The following is a 17,512-nucleotide window of genomic DNA, read 5'->3' as shown; positions in this document are numbered from 1 at the left end:
AATGGATGGGCTCGAAGCAAAGGAAGGGTGAATATACATTGCCTGGGTGAGGGGCAATAAAGGAAATCTGTTGTTTTGCAATGTGTGGACAAAGCACAGGTTTGCTTTGAGAAACACCTAAATCAGGTGTTAAAACGATGATCGTTTCTTCGTTAATACAAGTAATTAAGTCTCTGTTACAACAAGATGACTATTATTTCAGGTGTGTATTGCTGTCACATAGTGATATTATGAATTCACTGCATACTATAAGGTGATAAGGAGACAGATCTCCGTAATAATCTTTGGAAATTAACACATACTATGAGTGATACAGATACATCTGACTTGTCAATGGCAACTTTGGACACTAACATTTAGCTCCACATTTCTTACAGGGCATCTAATTACAATTTGCTGGATCAAAAATAATAGGCTTTGAAAGAAAATGTACCCCTGGGCAACCGATCAGCATGTCCTTTCCCCCATTCCATTATCTTTAGGGGAAGCTGGTTGGTTGACACTGACAATATTCAAAGCATTTATTTTGTACTTCTTTCAATTTATGTCAAGTTTATTGTTTTGTTTTTCTTTTTGCAGACAGTGGGGTGCAAGCTATTAGGTCCATAAATATTTGTACAGAGACAACTTTTTTTCTAATTTTGGTTGTGTACATTATCACAAATAATTTTAAATGAAACAACATAGATGCAGTTGAACTGCAGACTTTCAGTTTTAATTCAGCAAGTGGAACAACAAGATTTCATTAAAAATGTGAGGAACTAAAGCCTTTTTTTACACAATCACTTCATTTCAGGGGCTTAAAGGTAATTGGACAAATTAAAAAGCTGAAAATAAAATGTTCATTTCTAATACTTGGTTGAATACCCTTTTGCTGGCAATGACAGTGTTCAACCCACTGAATTAAAGCTGAAAGTCTGCAGCTCAACTGCATCTGAGTTGTTTTATTTAAAATTAATTGTGGTAATGTACGGAACCAAAATTGGAAAAAAGTTGTGTCTGTCCAAATATTTATGGACCTAACTGTAAATGTATAGATAACATGTTCAAACTGTTAATGGATACTGACAAAAGTATACATATCAAAAATGTATACGTTACAAGATGGACTTATGGGTTATCTACGCCACAAACCTTTGTACTGTACTTCAGAAAAAAATGAAGGAATGTGGTATTTACACTGATAGATTCATTGTTTCATTTGTAAAGTACTGTGCACATAATAAATTGCTATTGAAGCAACTCCCTCAGAGGCTTAAGTGAAAGGCGGGAAAGTCTCAAAGTGTGGCGTTTCCACAATGTGCGTGCAATCCAGTGTCTTTGAAAAACATATTTTACTCTTACTATGTGCTATTTATACAGATACCACTAAATATATATATAGATATATTAAACATGAATCTCTTTAACTGCAATGTCACATCTATTGTTTACAATGCCCTGCTTTTTGATAATGATTATTTAAAAACTGAGGATTAATTCTGATCTTTTGCAAACACCTCACTAGAGTGCATAGTTCAAGATGAAGCAAACAACAATCTGAAATACAGTACATGTGAACCATAAATACATTATTATTTTTAAGAATATACACCTTATCCCCCCAATTAAAATTAGTTTTGTAATTCAGACTATTCACAAAAGACATTTTTTTTTGTTTTTGGGTTTTGTTTTTCCACATACTACAGACAAAATGTTATGGAGAACGTAGCTGCGACCACAAGGGAAAGGGGAGGACAGGAGGTTTCACAGACATACCTGGAAAAGCAACATTTCTAAAATGTGGCAGTGAGACAGCAACACTATGGGATAGAATCACATACAGAAGCAGCTTTGTTCAATGTAAACATCAATTTAAAGGATCAAGTCTTTTGTTTTTCTATTCCATTTTTTTTTTTGTTTCAAAAAAACGTAAACATCTTGGAAGTGCCTTGTCTGAGGTATTGAGGTACTCCTCCTTTATAAGGCTGTCATCGACGAAAGTTGTCATAATCAATGGACTTTTTCTTCATTACAGTTGACGAGGGCTCTGAATCTAATAACAGAATGTGTACCAGTCAGTATAATTCAATAACACACTACTAAAGAATGATTAAACTAAATACCAACTGAATAAAATTGTAGGTCATCAGTTCCTAAATGTGATGGCAGAATTTTGTAGAACATTTTCAGTACAGAAAATACTTTTGCCAAAAATGCAATGTCCTAAATCATTTCCGGTCAGTTGAACAAATGAAGGGAAAAATCATATCTTCCTTCTATAAACTTTAAATGTACACATACACACATATATACACACACGTACAACTCATATTTCTTCGACAAGAAAAAAAAAAACAACAATATGCAACGTTTGCTTGTGAGTTTTACCTGGATGGCGATATTTGGTCCGGAAAACATGTCTGGGACCTTCGTAGCTCATGTGAAAAATTGGTTCATTCTTTTTTCTTAGAGAGGGGCCCTTCTTTAGAGACAACGCAGCATGCTCTGACCATCGGTAGGTAATAAATCCATATTTCTCCCGACTAAAAGGGAAAAAAGTAAATTTAAAAGTTATTTTCCTGTGCCTCCTTTTGTAATCTTGACAAACATGACATATTCAGCCCCAATAAATACTAGTTTGAATAAATTAGGTAACGGGCCTGAGTGTCACGATATCGTTAAGGTCCCAAACCATAGATACTAGCAAATGAAACTTCCATAGCTCTACTCAAACTAGCAATGAGGTACATTACATAATCCACTGTGTAATTATCTAGAGACAGAAGAAAGCATAAAAGCTTTAGAACTGGAACATTAAACATTAGGTCTATATCTGTATTCATTCTCAGCACTAGATACTAAAAGGGAAAAATAATTTTTCATTACCTGTTCTTACTATGGACCTGACATTCGAGGATCTCTCCAAAGACTTCAAACCTTTTCTTCAGCTCATATGCATTAATGCTGTTTGAGAGGTTTTTGATAACAATGACCCATCCTTCATCCTGCAAAGATAAAAAAACAGCACTTGAGGTCAATAACATTTTCCTAAAATGATTTCTCAGAGTTTAAAAAAACTGAAAGGTATAACATCTTAAAGTGTGATTCAAAAATCAGGGATAACTTAGCTTTTCCTACTTTTCTAGGAACCTGGGATTTGATTTGAATACATTTAGATTTGTATAACATTACTACAATTTGCTTGTCTTATTTATTAAGGCAATATATAAGTGAGATGACCTTGTGCAAAGCAGACTGAACCATATTATCTAAATACCAATATCACTCTTTCAATAGTGCAGCATAAACATTCTAAGTTATATAACATTAATGTAAAAGTTATAAGCATTTTTTTGCATTGCCTTAAGTGCTCACTCTAATATGCAAAATGCACCAAAATTCCACTATTTCCACAACACAATTTTGATTATCCAGAATATAACAGCTACTGCCTCAAGTCTAAATATTATATTTTATTTATTTTACCTAGTAATAACATATTACTTTACTATAGACATTGATGAGTGGCGACATCTAATAAAATGAATGATCGTATTTTAAACTCACTTAGGATCTCCAAAAAAAACATTATATTGTGATTGCCTAAGAAGAATGAAGACTAAAAAATTCTATTTAAGTCTTCTGAATTATGAAATATGTGATATGAACATAGTGGAGTTACACAGCTTCCACTTTATTGAATTTCCAATAGATTTGGCTAGTAGCAGTGTAATTTTGAAGGACATTGTGGTCCATTTAAATCTCATCCACAGTGTGCTCTTGGCTCATACTGCGTGTTTTCTACCTCCGCGGCTGATTAATCTCAACTTCTGCAACTTTGAGATATTTGCACTTGAATGGCACTGAGCTTAATCCATTGGTGAAGGAACAGGATAATCAAAACATTAAATTATTAAAATGCTTTAATGGGGATTTTGGAAGATGCATATCCAATGTAAAATGATGGTTTAATTGCAGATTTCCATTTTACAAAAAACTTTAAACTTACTAAAAGATACAGTACTAACCTAATAACCATGTTTTTACATTTATGTTTTATTATGGGTAGATAAGTTACTTTAAATATTTATTTGCCTTTGGTTGTTTATAGGAAACCCCTAGTAAATACAGAAGTGAAATATATCTGAGCTGTTTAAACTTGCCAAAAGATTTGTATTGTTGCAATGCAATTTTCCATGAGTCTACCACACAGCACAGTGTAGGAGACCTAATTTTTCTATGTTAAAGTTCAGTTACACTTAGGGAGCTTGGGAGTACATTGGTAACAAAAAAAAAATAAAGGTGAAGACTCATCAGCTTATCTCTCTTTTTAGCTAAATGTTGAACCACTAAAAAAACAGCTATTTTCTGTTGTACATAGAACTAAAAAAATATGTACATCAAACAAAGCAATATGTAGCCTAGAAAGAACGAGTTATCTGCAGATTTACCCTCTGACCACGCTGTCATTTTGCACTTATCTGCTCAGTGACCTGCAGTATGATGCACCTGCATTATAAGACGCTAGAAGGTTCATTGACCTGTGGAGCATTACCCTTCCCCTACAGATTGTTTTCCATGTGCCTTTAATGCAGCCTGACCTCAAGATCCTCACCTTTGCAGCGTAAAAGCTTTTGCAGCCTGGGAGTTAATCCATGCTTCACTCGAGGCATGTATGTAAGATGCTGAAATTTCTAAATAGCTGGTGGGCTTGGGTTCACAAGGTAATCACTAACTGCTGATGCATTTTTAGCTGGAGCTCAAATCCACAATTTTTTCAGGAACATTGACCTATTTTTCATGTCTGGTGGGATTTATTTACTGTATTTTTTTCTACAATGCTGAATCAGGATTAATGCAACATATAAGCATATGCTCTAGCCTTCTTTGTGCTTTAAAGCAAATCTGTCAGAGCAGAAACATCCGAGCTGCCATTGCAGACTTTCTTACTTCAGTGTCTGTGAATCAAGGACATTCCAACACCTAAAAAGCACATTTCTCCAAATCAAGGACTTCTCAGATAATAAACGTGACTGCCATTTCATTTCAGATTCCAATGCTTCCTTTATGCCACCATGCTAAGCAACCCCCAACACTTCTGGGTGGTGCTGGAGCTTACAGACTTCTTCCTGACCCTGTTAAGGGTCTACTGGAACATTATTTTAATGTTTAGATTACTGACCACTAGAAATATAAGGAAGGGGGCTAGTAAGCTCTATCACTACCATCAAGCAGGCACTGAAAGCTGCTGCAGGTATATGCATGTACCTATAGTTGCCCTAAACTTTTAATAAATCAACAATCTACTTTTCATATACATTCGTATCTTAAAAAGAGATTCATATATATGTGTGTATATATTTCTTTGGTTACATCAGTCAAAATTAACTAGTTCATAGGATTCTTTTAAATTAACACTTACCTTTTCTCTTTTCCTTTGGTTCCTTTGGTTCCAGTGTCCGGTTTGTCTCTGCTCACTGATTTTGTATCTGCTAGGAAAATACAAACGTTGCATGTGAATAAAAGATTGAATATGCATATTTTAAGCTTTCATTTGTTTTACTGTAAGCAATCTTAGAAGCCATGGGGCAAAATATACATAGAACAAATGTCACAAAGCATGAATTATTTAACAAAACAGTTATTACAGAAAACCCCAGGCCCATCTCATTGTCCAAACTGGATACCTGGCATCCAGCCTAATCACTAGAAGACATTATCGTATGGTTGGCAGGAGTATTTGGCTCCATTTCAAAGCTACTATAGCCTATGTTTATTTACCAAAAAAAAATGCCTGGCCTCATATTAGTGGAACAAAGAAGGAAAGAATCCCACCCATCTGCTCTGGTTAAGTTAAAGTAATAAATATATGTTTTACTAATACAAGCATGAAAGTTACAGGTGACCATAAATTTCTTTTAATCCAATGCAGACCTAAAATCAATATAAGATGGAAGTGCCAATCAACCAGTCTCAAGTGCAAGTTTAGGACAATAAAAGCTAAGGAAAAAATGTTTAAACAGGGCTGGAGGAGCTCATTATACCTTGCACTGTGAGTGAGAAACATGAATGAACACAATTTTGACAAGTGCGGTTGTTCATCTATATGAACATTGCTGCTGCACTCACATTAGAATATCAACTTAATCTTCTCTAAAATCTCAGAGATACTCTGCAGCCACAACACAGCTCCTAAAGGGCCACTGGATGTATGGGTCTTTTTAAAGTGAACTTGTGACCAGTGAATGCACTTTAAAGTATTTAGGTATTGTATTAAAGTATTAAGGTATTGTAACATGTTTAGATTGACATCCAAAAGAGTGCACTAAAACCACTAAAAGCGATCAATCACTGCTTAGAAGTTGGGCAGAGTGAGGTAAGATGGTTTGGACAATTTCAATGATTCTGCTGTCAATTTGATGAAATGCTCCACTGTAGCTGCAACTACTGGGGTCAGTGAAAGCTTTTTTAAATTGGTTTCACTTCTAGGACTACATACCATTTCAATATCCAAAGCCTGGCTACAGTTTTACTTGAATCATCCAGTGTATACCTTCTTCCCTCTCTACTTAAATCTCCATTAAGCACATTAAAATTTCCAAAGCAGATTTCAATATGATTAGTGGATGTGATAATAGATGCTACTATTACTCCTTAACATTCAAAAATAACTCTTTTGTGAAAAGCAAATCCAAATTGACTAGCTCATACCCCAATTCATATATTGTGCATTAACTTGAAGGAACATATGGAAATGCCTATTTTTCATGATAATAAGTGAGTTAATTAAATTGTGATTACCTGTGTGACCTCCTGTTGCCATGTGTCCGGATAATTTGAGCAGTAGTCTGATTTCGAGAATAGTTCTGAAGCTTGGATGGAGGGCTCCTACGATTATATGACTTTTTTCGAAGAGGAGAAAAGCAGACATCGTCCTCTGGGAAGCTGCTCTCACTTTCACTGTCCTCAAAGGCTGAATCATATTCAGGGCTGGTACATGTAACATTATCCTCTTCCTTTTTAAGAGTATTATCTGGAGAACCAAAATGCTTGGTGAGACTTGCTCGAATTTCATGGTCCTTCAGCAGTTTGTTCTCCTCTTTACTAGAGGACATTTTTCTCCCCAGTACTGGAGGCACTATGTGCTTCTGCTTCCGGTCATCATAGCTTGTCAGGTCCAGAGATTTAATCACTTTTCTCTGGAAAACTGGCTCTGACCTCTTCACCTGGCAATAGTCATGGTCTCCAAACGACCGTGACAATGGCCTCTTTATTCCTTGTGATAAGGGATTATCAGGGACAGATGCAGTCCTACTTAAGTGTGCAAACAATTCAGTCCTCTCAGGCTGTTTCTTTGAAAGTCTCCTATTTAGAGATGGATGTTTTTCAGTTACTCCCATTTTTTTAGGTGAGGTAATCAAAGGATCATTATTTACAGAGTCCTGATGGATCTCGGGCTTGAACAAATCTTCCTCTGCAGGTTTGTATGGAGGAGTAGTTGGGGGTGTTAAACCTTCAAAAGAGAAGATAAATGAAAAACTAAGCGTTAGAATGAATAGCATGGCTTTCTTCATTAGAACGTCAAAAGAAATATCTATGCATGGCAAGGTAACATGCCAACACATCAAACACTTCACAATTTATTTACAAAATTAAACTTTTCACCCGCATAATGCAGGACATACATTAAAAGGGATTTCCTAGCCAACAAAATTAGTACCTGATGACATTCCCTAGCAGCCCCAATCTGCCAGAAGTGGGGCTCTTCCCCTTCAATGTAAATATGATGCATTATCCCTTGTTAATGGGTAAAATAAGTTCAACATCTAGAGTAGAGCAACTAGCCCACCAAGGGTAGGATACTTTTTAAACTATCCTTTCGACATTTTAAAAATATGTAAACCCAGTTTTAAAATCTGTAGCTTTCTTTAAAACATAACTAGTACCCCTGTCATGAAGGTCCTTGGTTTAGGCACTTTCCAGTATAGGGTGACCATGATCCTGCCTCTCCTGCAGGGAGCATGAACCTGTGCTCCTGCATTGTCACTGTTGTCACAATGTCAGAGTGCATGAATATTAACAGGGAATGGCTACAAAAGATCAGCAGCCCTGAGATGCAAAAAAAACTATTTGTTTTGGCAAATTAAATATTCAGTTACGGTTCAGATGCCCACGTTTAGGCATCTGTACTTCTTAAGGTTTGTCTGTCTCCAGAATCAGAATCAGTGCAAAAAAAAAAAAAAACAAATCTAGACATCCTGAACAAAACTTAAGTGTTCAATGGCTCGATCCACCATTGCCCATTGCTACTTCCTAATGCTTGAACTTGCTTTAGCTTCCATGTTTAATCAGAAATTATGGGATAGTTAAGAGAAGGTGGTTAGGATGGTGGATTGCATAAGAGCAGCATAGTTTTTAGGAGCTGGGGTACATTTTATTTACTTGTGTCAGGCAGATGCCCAAGGATCTTTAAATGATTGAAAAGGTTACCATAAAGTAATAGAATGAATCATTATTAAGCTTACACATTTTTCTCATTTAATAGTTAAAGAACAACCTATATTATAAAAATATGTTACCTGCAGTCCCGCACAACTCAACAGAAAGTCCTTGATCAAAGTTTCTCTTGTCATATGAAGGTGTCCTGCAAAATGAAATATATAAAGCTAAATGTGACAGTTTGTCATAGTAACAACTGTAATAGTAATAAACTGCTAAAACTGCTTTGTAATAAAGCATCAATGATCTCGTAGAATATTATAAACCTGAAGACAAATGGAAATGAGAAAGCCTAAATAATTTTGACATCCTGACAAAAAGTCTATACCCCTTGCTTGTTTAAACAAGGTGCAGCAATATGAATGCCTTCCAATAGGTGGCAGCATAATACGCTGAAGGATACTTTGAATTACCAGAAAAGAACAATGAACTTGACCTAAGGCAGTTGAAGAGGTTAGGCAAAGTAATTGTGTGCCATTAATGTGCCTTCCGTTTCCTTACTGATCCAGAACAAAACTTTTTCTTGCTTGACAGTGACGTATACACATTTCACAGTGAGAATGTATTATGATGATGGATAGGGCAATGCATTGGTGCCAAGATGTTGGCTCATTAGCGGATTTATAAGTTGCAAGGTTTATGAAGCTGAAAAAGTGTTTGATCTTATGTACACTGTAATTATATAGGATGACATTTTTGGCTTTCCGTAAAATATAATACTAGATTTAATTGGTAAATTAGTTTGAAAAGCTTACGTTTGTGACAAAGAGACTGTAGAGCATCTGGTGCCATCTGAAAGCATAAAAAGGCAAAATTATAAAACTTAATAACACATCTGACAACCTGTCAATTTTTTAGGAAGTGAAAATCATTTAAATACTTTTTTGTGAATGTTTGCATTAAAACATTTTTTTAAGGGTATAGCTTAAGCTAGGCTTTTGCTGTCTTCATAAGTCCAAAGCCTGTTGACATGGGCACTAAAGCAAACCAAGTGTCATTTTTACACCATGTGCAATCCTACTGTTTTTATCTAACCGAACAGTTAAAAGCACTTCCTACAACTTCCCGACCCAAATTCTTGGCTTCTTCAGCTCTAATCACTTTTACGTAACAGCAAAACAGAACCTGTAGCAATGATACAGACTGCCTGAAAAGCCAAAACCAAGCAGTTCGGGCAAATCTATTTGCATAAAGCTATTTCGAATATGAATATCTCTGACCTAACTTGGTGGAGAATTGACTCCAAAGTCTGTAATAGTTACTTGATCCACTGGATGGCGCTGCAAACAAGAGGAAAACATTGAACGTGTGCTTTACCGCACTGTAAGGAATACAAATGTGAAAATAACTGACTTAATGTACCTCACATAATAAACCTTGAAAGGCCAAGATTTAAAGAAATATTGCTGGTCCCATACCTCATATAGTTGTGCTTGTTCCATGACTGGATGAATTGGGGTTTGGCCACATTTTAATAAATTTAGCCACATAAAGCGTACAAATGTATTAATAAATCGCACTATTTTTAAGTTTTTGGTAATCCTAACACATACTGTATACTGTGCCCAAAAATGTTATGGGATAGTGTCCATAGCGTCCAATACCTTTGATACACAATTAATATAATATATATAATAATAATAATAATAATATAATACAATCAGTAGAATTGTACATGAAAACTCTTCCATTGGTCTTGATAAAGGGTACTCATTAGAATGTCAAATTTTGTATCACTGGGGGAATTGCCCAAATTCATAAATCCCCAGTGGCTCTTCCCCGTGGGAAGCCACGCTCAAATGATTTATGATGCCACACTGGGGAATTTATGATCTTGGGAAATTCCCCCAATTGCTTTTTATTTTAATTTTTTGTATGTATGCTTGTCCTTAAAATACCTGGTATAGGATGAACCGATAATGAATTGCAGTTATTTGGCAACTTAATGCAAATGAAAAGAGCAGCCCGAATCACACTCGGGGTCGCTTAAAACAAAAAAAAACACTTACCTTGTTCTGTTGGCATCCTGCTGGTCCCTGCAGGTCCTCGGGACAAGTCTTCTTTCTTCAATCCTCACCCGTGACTGCAGAGACGTTCTCCGGGGTTTCCCCGTGACGTCAGTACATGTGTCGGTGAGGATGGGAGGAGAGGCGGAAAATTCAAATAATTTTGTATTGGATTCAATACAAAATAGCTGTATTGAGTCCAATACAAAGAAATCTTTATATATTATATAATTATATTATATATATTATACATGCTACTGTACAGTTATTTTACAGGTTTCACTATTTTTTTTTTAAACCGATTTTTTTTTTAATTTAAAGTTTAATATTAAATATTGGCCATATTTCAGTGGGTTATACCTAAGAATTATAGGCCCACAATGTAAAATAAATTTCCATGCAAAAAACTAACGCTTTTTGTGTGGAAATACGGACAGATATAGAAAGCTAGGGGGGATTAAGCTATAACTAGTATTCTTTAGGTTTGTATTTAGCATTTCTACACTGGAGACAGATACCTTAAAAAGTACACAACGAAGAAAAGAGAAAAATACAACCCCCACATACAGAAAAGAGCCAGGGACCTGCACAACCCCTGTAGTGTAAAAAACCAAAGCTCTTGTGTGGTGTGATATGGGAGTCCACTATTCATGAGTGATGGCTCTAGTCCAACTGACGCTGCTGAATGCACATATACTGAACAAATTAGCGTCAGGAGGGTACAAGTCAGAGCCAATGACCACAAACATTTTACAGCACCTACGGTTTCAGGAGTACTGAGGTTCCAGCACATCCAGAAGCCGGTTATTTATGGTAAGATTTTTCCATCTGTAGGTTTCTAGGTTTCTTGAGCTTTGGTCATGGAAGCCAAAGCAACAGGTTCACTGTAAGGCCCACTCACTCAAAAAAAAAAAAAAACTTTTTGTGTAATGGTGAACCAGCAACTTACTCAACTTAGAAAATAATCAGACCTTGCATTTTCAAGTGCAGTTCTATTATTTCAAATATGCACTGACGAAAGTTGTTTTTTCTATAAAGATTCTTTGGAAAATTTGTGATATATGCTCCAAAGATGAGCTTACCTAAGGGGTTGTACTCTTGGATGTCAATTTCACTGTGTGCTTCCCTTGCATCCATTTCAAGCAAGTCTTCCAGAGTTCTATCCCCTGCTACCTGTCCAGTGGATTCAACAGACTCTTCAACTTCCACTTCGGCCACCTGTTCTTCATCAACAAAAGGCCCTGTTGTCAAACAGAGAGACTGTTCCATGGTAATATGGGCATTCACATCTGCCTGTGCTGTGCATGTCTGGGGAGAAACATCGTCATTAAACCAGAACTCTGGGTTTAGTCTACTCGAGCGCCTGACTGCATAAACAGAGCATTCCTGTTTGAGTGCAGATTTATTGGTCATCTGCTCAGAAGCATTATGTGCTGGCCTTCCAGAGTCTGTTTCTGTGTATCTGCCCTCTCTCCTGAGAGACAGATATGGCTTTTTATATTTCTCAAATTCTGTTTTGTTGCCCCGTCTCAAACCCTGCTCCATTTTTTCTTGCACCACGTGTCTACAAGAAGAGTCAGTAAAAGCTGCATATACTGGTCTCGCCAACCTGTATGGCTTGCTTACATCCCCACAAATGTCCTTAGCAAGAAGAACCTTGAGGATTGAAGACCCAGTCCATGTTGGCTTTGTCCTTTGACATTTGCCCTGTGTGGAGAATTTTCCCTTGGCATTAGCGGGGTTCACTTTGATAACTTGGTTGGAACAAGAATGCACAGATGGGGAGCTTTCAGTCTTTGGTCTCTTCAGAAGACCGGTACAATGCTGGTGTTTCTCATCACTGTGATGTTTTCTAGGTGGAAGGCAGTAAGTGTGCATATACCTAATAAGGTCCACCACAGCTTGTTTCTCCCGCTCACATGTGAACTGAGATTCCTGGCTCTGTAAATCTGGTAAAGGAGAGGATCTCCCAGATTCATCCTCACTGTGATCCTCCTCCGTTGAATAACTTTCTTCTTCCTTATTGCTGTCGTGGTTGTCATCCTTAGCTGGAGAGATACTTGCAGCAGACACCAAATGTCTTTGTAGTTCAGTACAGCCTCTACTATGAGGAACACCAGTTTGTCTTTCTAATGAACTCTCCACCTGCATTATACAAAAACATACAATAATACATAAACACACATCACAAAATGGACTTTATGCCCAGGATATTTTAGAGAGGGTTTAGCTGGTTACAAAGTTAGTGCACTAAAGGTTCAAAAGCAACCAGGGAGTTTGTACATAAGGAGTTATAAGGAAACATTACTATTTAACAGGCTATTGTTAAATAAAAATTGAAGAAAAAAAAAATTTCCAAAAAGGGCACTACACAAATAAGAATCTCTAGCCCTACCCATTCTATCCAAAACTAAAAAGAAAACCTCAAATTCATTTAACTAGGGGAACTAAAATTTTGTGCAGATAAATTCTAGTACATCAGTAATAGCTAGAAATGCTAACACAATACAAGATATTGCTTAAATATTTTCTTTGCTTTATCTAGCACCAAGGTAAAAACAAAGCATCTGCCTTTACCTTTATACACTGCCGGTGAGGACGAAGTTTTGTAATGCCTGCTTGTCTGTAGCTGCTGTCATTATTAGCGTCAAAGCCTGTAGGCGTCTGTGCTGGAGAAAGAAGTAGCTTCTTTAGCTGTAAAACAAAGTGAGGACACATCAGAGACCATACATTGTAAACCCTCAATAAATAAATATATCTCAACATACACAAACACACAGCATCTTGGAAAAGAACTAACGTTTTCTAGACCCTCCAGCTAGTTGAGTGATCAATGCAGTTTTAGTTGCATGGACCAAATGCTTTTAATGCTATTCTTGCTTAAGGCCTTCTGGTCATATGACGTTTCTTTAAAATAAAAAAGAAAGTGAGAAGTCTCTTCCATTTGAAGTATAGATTCTGATATCTTTCCATGAAATACAATCTGTGTATAGTTTACTTATGTCTGTAAACCATTGTGGACACACGGACAAGTGTCTGTAGAAAGAGGTGTTTTTGTCGCTCATAGTGAGCATATTCTAGCTTTAAAAGAAGTTAAAAGAAGACCCTATAGTTTTGTTTTTTTCTTTGAAGCGGGGGGGTAGTTTGTGGTAGTGTTGAGGAAGTATCTACAAAACTTCTTTAAAGTTTAACAGAGGCCCCTATTTTAAGCCAGTACTTTGGAAGGATTGTGATCACTTTCTTTTTATACTTTAAATGAAAATTATTACTTTTATAAAGAAATTTTCAACTGGTTTACCCCCAATAGTTCTACATGCCCCATAATAGACCCTAGATGAAGTATTCACTACATTTTGCAAGCTGTGACCTACACTACTTTTAATTATAATGGATATGGGGTGTGTGGCACTGCATGAGCATTCAATAAAAAAAAACTGTGGATAACAATAGACAGAAATATCTATGGATACCCAGTGTCAAACCACAAAGTGTAATTTGTAAAAAAGATTTTAAAATCTGCATAGGTCTTATATTTCATGGTTTATTAATAATACTACCTAAATAGGGTACATGCATTGGGAAAAGATGAATGAATGAATTCACTTGAGACCACTAGTGACTATAAGCTGAATTTTTCTTCATGTATTAGTAAATGGTGAGAATACCATACTCAGATGCAAACCCACAGCTAATGTTTTAAACTGACTGGTGAATATGGGGGAAGTAATTGCAGTTCTTTGTGTTGGCACCATGATCATTTAGGCCTATGTTATTAGATGTTCAGAGTACATGGGTAGAAAAGACAAACGTGTTCTGAATTCGTAATCTATCTCTGTAAAAAGACCCAATGAAAATCATTAAAACAGATCTAAAGTATTGCAAATTATTCAGCATTCCTAACAGCTTGTCAGCAGGGGTTTAAAGGAAGTAAACTCCGAATGGCATAGCTGGTCCACCCAAAAAGTGAGTTTCTACTTGTCAAAAGCGGAAAATCCCTTTAAATGTGCAAAATTATCTTTGCCCATAATTTTCAGTACACATGAAATATATCACATGGGCTGGAAAGGGTAATAATTTAATAATGTAACAAGAAAAAGCACACAAATATGTAATGGCAAAAGAAAGCCATCCACACACACAGTAACTGTGTGAATCAGAACAGATTTTTTTTTTTGGTGAGAAAACAGGCAATTACTGAAGTTCAAACAACCCTTAGAGCTGAACTAGATGCAATCTAAAAGCATCTATTAGGCACAAATGTCATTTAGAAGTTCTGGACAAATGATCCCTTTTGCTTGTCAGGTTGTGTGTTACAACAAATGCATGCACCACTGACAATCTATTTGTCGTGTTACAAGCATAAATGTAACATATTAGTGCATACAGACAAAGACAGGATCAAATGGCTGCTATTTTTCTTTAAAACACTGTTTTGTCGATGTTTTCACATCAGGTTATTTCTCCAAAAAACAGTATGCAAGTGATCAGATTACTATGTAAATGTTTTTAACTGCTGTATTATTTTCCTGTTTCCCACCTACATTCAGCTATTTGACTTTATTCCGTGATGTGTTAGGTAGTAAATAAGTTATTTATTGTACATTTTGACATTAATCTATCCAATTACAACTCATGTATGGATTGCTGGATTTTCAGCCACGTCTCTTGAGCCAAATGATATGTTTAAAATATATAGATAACAGCAGCACATTTTCACCTGTTTAAGCAACCTTAAGACTGAAAGGACTGTGGTCCACATTCAAAAAGGTTCAAACTATATGGGTGACATAGGCAAATTTGCAACAAGATCTTAGCTGTTTTCTTGCTACTCTCAACCTAACTATTGCTCACATAGACACTGAGGTTAAACATAAGCCTCGTGTATGTCTAAACATATACCTTAAAACAGCAAAATAAATCTAAAATTTCAGTTGTGCAAAGATGCCTACAAGCTTAGTCACCACCTTACATCTGGAGTTATATTAGAGACTGTAGTGGGTATATGAAGACTCCTCTTGCTGAAACAGAAGGGAATGATACTCCATATAACTGGGGCAAAAAAAGTCAGAGCTAAAAGTGAACCAATACTATCATTTGAACTGCTCAAATGCATACCACTGACATAAAAACAGTAAGTTAAAGTTTTGATTAAAAGTTTAAAACATGGGCCTACTTTGATGCAGCCAAGAATGAATTATCCTAGATAGACTTTAAAAGAAAGTTTGGGCAATTTATGTCTCACATATGTAAACTTGCATGTGATAACAATATACCTTGAATATTTGCAGTGTATTGTACATTAGGGTATGAATGCTCTTGTACACCAGCGTTGTGTTCCTGTATTTAAAAACACACCATACACAGGTCACTGGATCTTTTACTTCCCTGGTGTGGTGTTGATGATAGTATTTAGGCTGTAGGTCCATCTGTTTTGAATGCCTCTGGATGCAATAAATCCTAATGTGACGCAGGCAAAGCAGGTCTAACACCACCTATACAAGCCCTGACTTTGCTAAACAAAAAAAATGTAAAATATACCACAAGCCTGTGTGCTTTAAAGACACAACATGCTTCCTATTTTGTAATGGAGAGTAAAAGTTCAACATTACAAAATTGCTAGCAGTTTTCTTTTGTAAAAACACTGAGCTGCGCATGAGCAACTCAGTACAGGATGTTGGGAAATGCTGGGTAACTGAATGAACTCCTGCACACATGCATGGGAGTTACATCGCCCCTGTCTGGCTGAAGATCTGATACCCAGAAGTGGAGCGGAGGAAGATGGTAGCGCCAGAGCTGGAACGAGGACAGATGGATGAATGTAAAAAAAATTACGATCAGGCAGATTTTATTTTAGTGCAGAAGGGCTTGCAATATAGGACTTGTCAGGTCACAATTTTTTTTCCGTTTAGTTTAAGTACAGTTTTTAAGCATTTATCAGAAACCGATAATGATTACCTTACCCTGCTGAACTACAAAATATGGCACTTAGTAGAAAAAGAACAAACCCTCCCAGTCTCAAGTACAAAGACATTGAAACGGCAACATGCAGCTTGCCCTCTGGAAAAATTGCAGCATATCAACCGGAATACTAGTATATTCCAAATGAGAAAACCCTATGCTGGCTTCTTTTAAAGGGGGAATAAAACATTTAAGCCTTTGATTCCAATAAATACATATTACACATACAACATATGGATGAGTTTTGTATATTTTTTAAAGCCTTAAATGAAAAAATTCAGACCTTTGTTGCCTATCATACCCATGCAGGCGGCTATTCAGGGCCTCATCCATTTCCACTTTAAACAGTAGGAAGTGGTTCTTACTATAGACAGCTCATCTTCAGTTTCTAGACTCTTAAAGGACTCAGATGGGAGGCAGGGTTTTGGCGAAAGGGCAGGTGCAGGGCAGAAGTCCCCATCTCCAGAGGACATGAAGGCTGACAAGCTGATCTCATCTTCCTGTATATCATCCAATGTCTGGGTGAGAGCTTCCAGCAAGGCCTCATTGTCACCATATATGATCTGAAAAGACGGAAAAGGAGAATGAGTCAATAATTATTGGATAAAATATTTTTTTAATCAATTATGTCTGTAAAACATTATTATTAAGCAGTTAATCTATAGATCTCAGTGGAACATTTTTAAAACAGAAGTGCAATGCAGTCAACCTCACTAGTAGTAGTCAACTAACAGCATTATCCAACTAATATAGGAGAAAGTAGACTAGCGTTACACCTGTCGGATTTTTTTAATCAATGTGTTAGTGTCCCTGTTGTAGAGATACAACCTCCTGGGAATCATTGTCAAGTTTTCCAAGAAAAAAGAAAATTTCCTGTTTCGGTGACAATTGTCTAAGACTGGATTTTCTATTACTTTTAAGAAATTAACTTTCAGTCTCTTTCCAAGGTCAAGAAAAAGGAAAAAAATCTCATTGATGGGACAAATTTTGATTGACAACTTACCTCTAGCCTTACCTTCTTGTTCAGGCTCCTGTTCTGTACTGAAATTGCTTACTCTGATTTCACT

At 36.4% G+C, this 17,512-nt stretch overlaps 1 protein-coding gene across 2 annotated transcripts in view; it reads right to left on the bottom strand.

Moving 5' to 3' along the window:
* Positions 1 to 893: 893 nt before the first annotated feature.
* The window catches only part of PPARGC1B (PPARG coactivator 1 beta), a 68,064-nt gene continuing 51,445 nt past the window's right edge, over positions 894 to 17,512 (bottom strand). The window contains exons 3-12 of one of the 2 annotated variants that reach the window (XM_072400976.1): positions 16,811 to 17,008; positions 13,065 to 13,181; positions 11,570 to 12,632; positions 9,237 to 9,273; positions 8,562 to 8,626; positions 6,784 to 7,495; positions 5,405 to 5,474; positions 2,869 to 2,987; positions 2,371 to 2,525; positions 894 to 2,035 (exon numbers count right to left, since the gene is read on the bottom strand). In XM_072400976.1, the coding sequence (XP_072257077.1) occupies positions 1,971 to 2,035; positions 2,371 to 2,525; positions 2,869 to 2,987; positions 5,405 to 5,474; positions 6,784 to 7,495; positions 8,562 to 8,626; positions 9,237 to 9,273; positions 11,570 to 12,632; positions 13,065 to 13,181; positions 16,811 to 17,008 (2,601 nt within the window). In that variant the 3' untranslated portion in view covers positions 894 to 1,970. The remainder of the gene's footprint in view (positions 2,036 to 2,370; positions 2,526 to 2,868; positions 2,988 to 5,404; positions 5,475 to 6,783; positions 7,496 to 8,561; positions 8,627 to 9,236; positions 9,274 to 11,569; positions 12,633 to 13,064; positions 13,182 to 16,810; positions 17,009 to 17,512) is intronic. The other variant, XM_072400977.1, reaches the window with a different exon arrangement.

This window comes from Pyxicephalus adspersus, chromosome 2 (genome assembly GCF_032062135.1).
Source record: "Pyxicephalus adspersus chromosome 2, UCB_Pads_2.0, whole genome shotgun sequence".
In the NCBI taxonomy this organism is placed as follows: Eukaryota; Metazoa; Chordata; class Amphibia; order Anura; family Pyxicephalidae; genus Pyxicephalus; species Pyxicephalus adspersus.
This window is presented reverse-complemented; position numbering and strand designations above follow the sequence as displayed.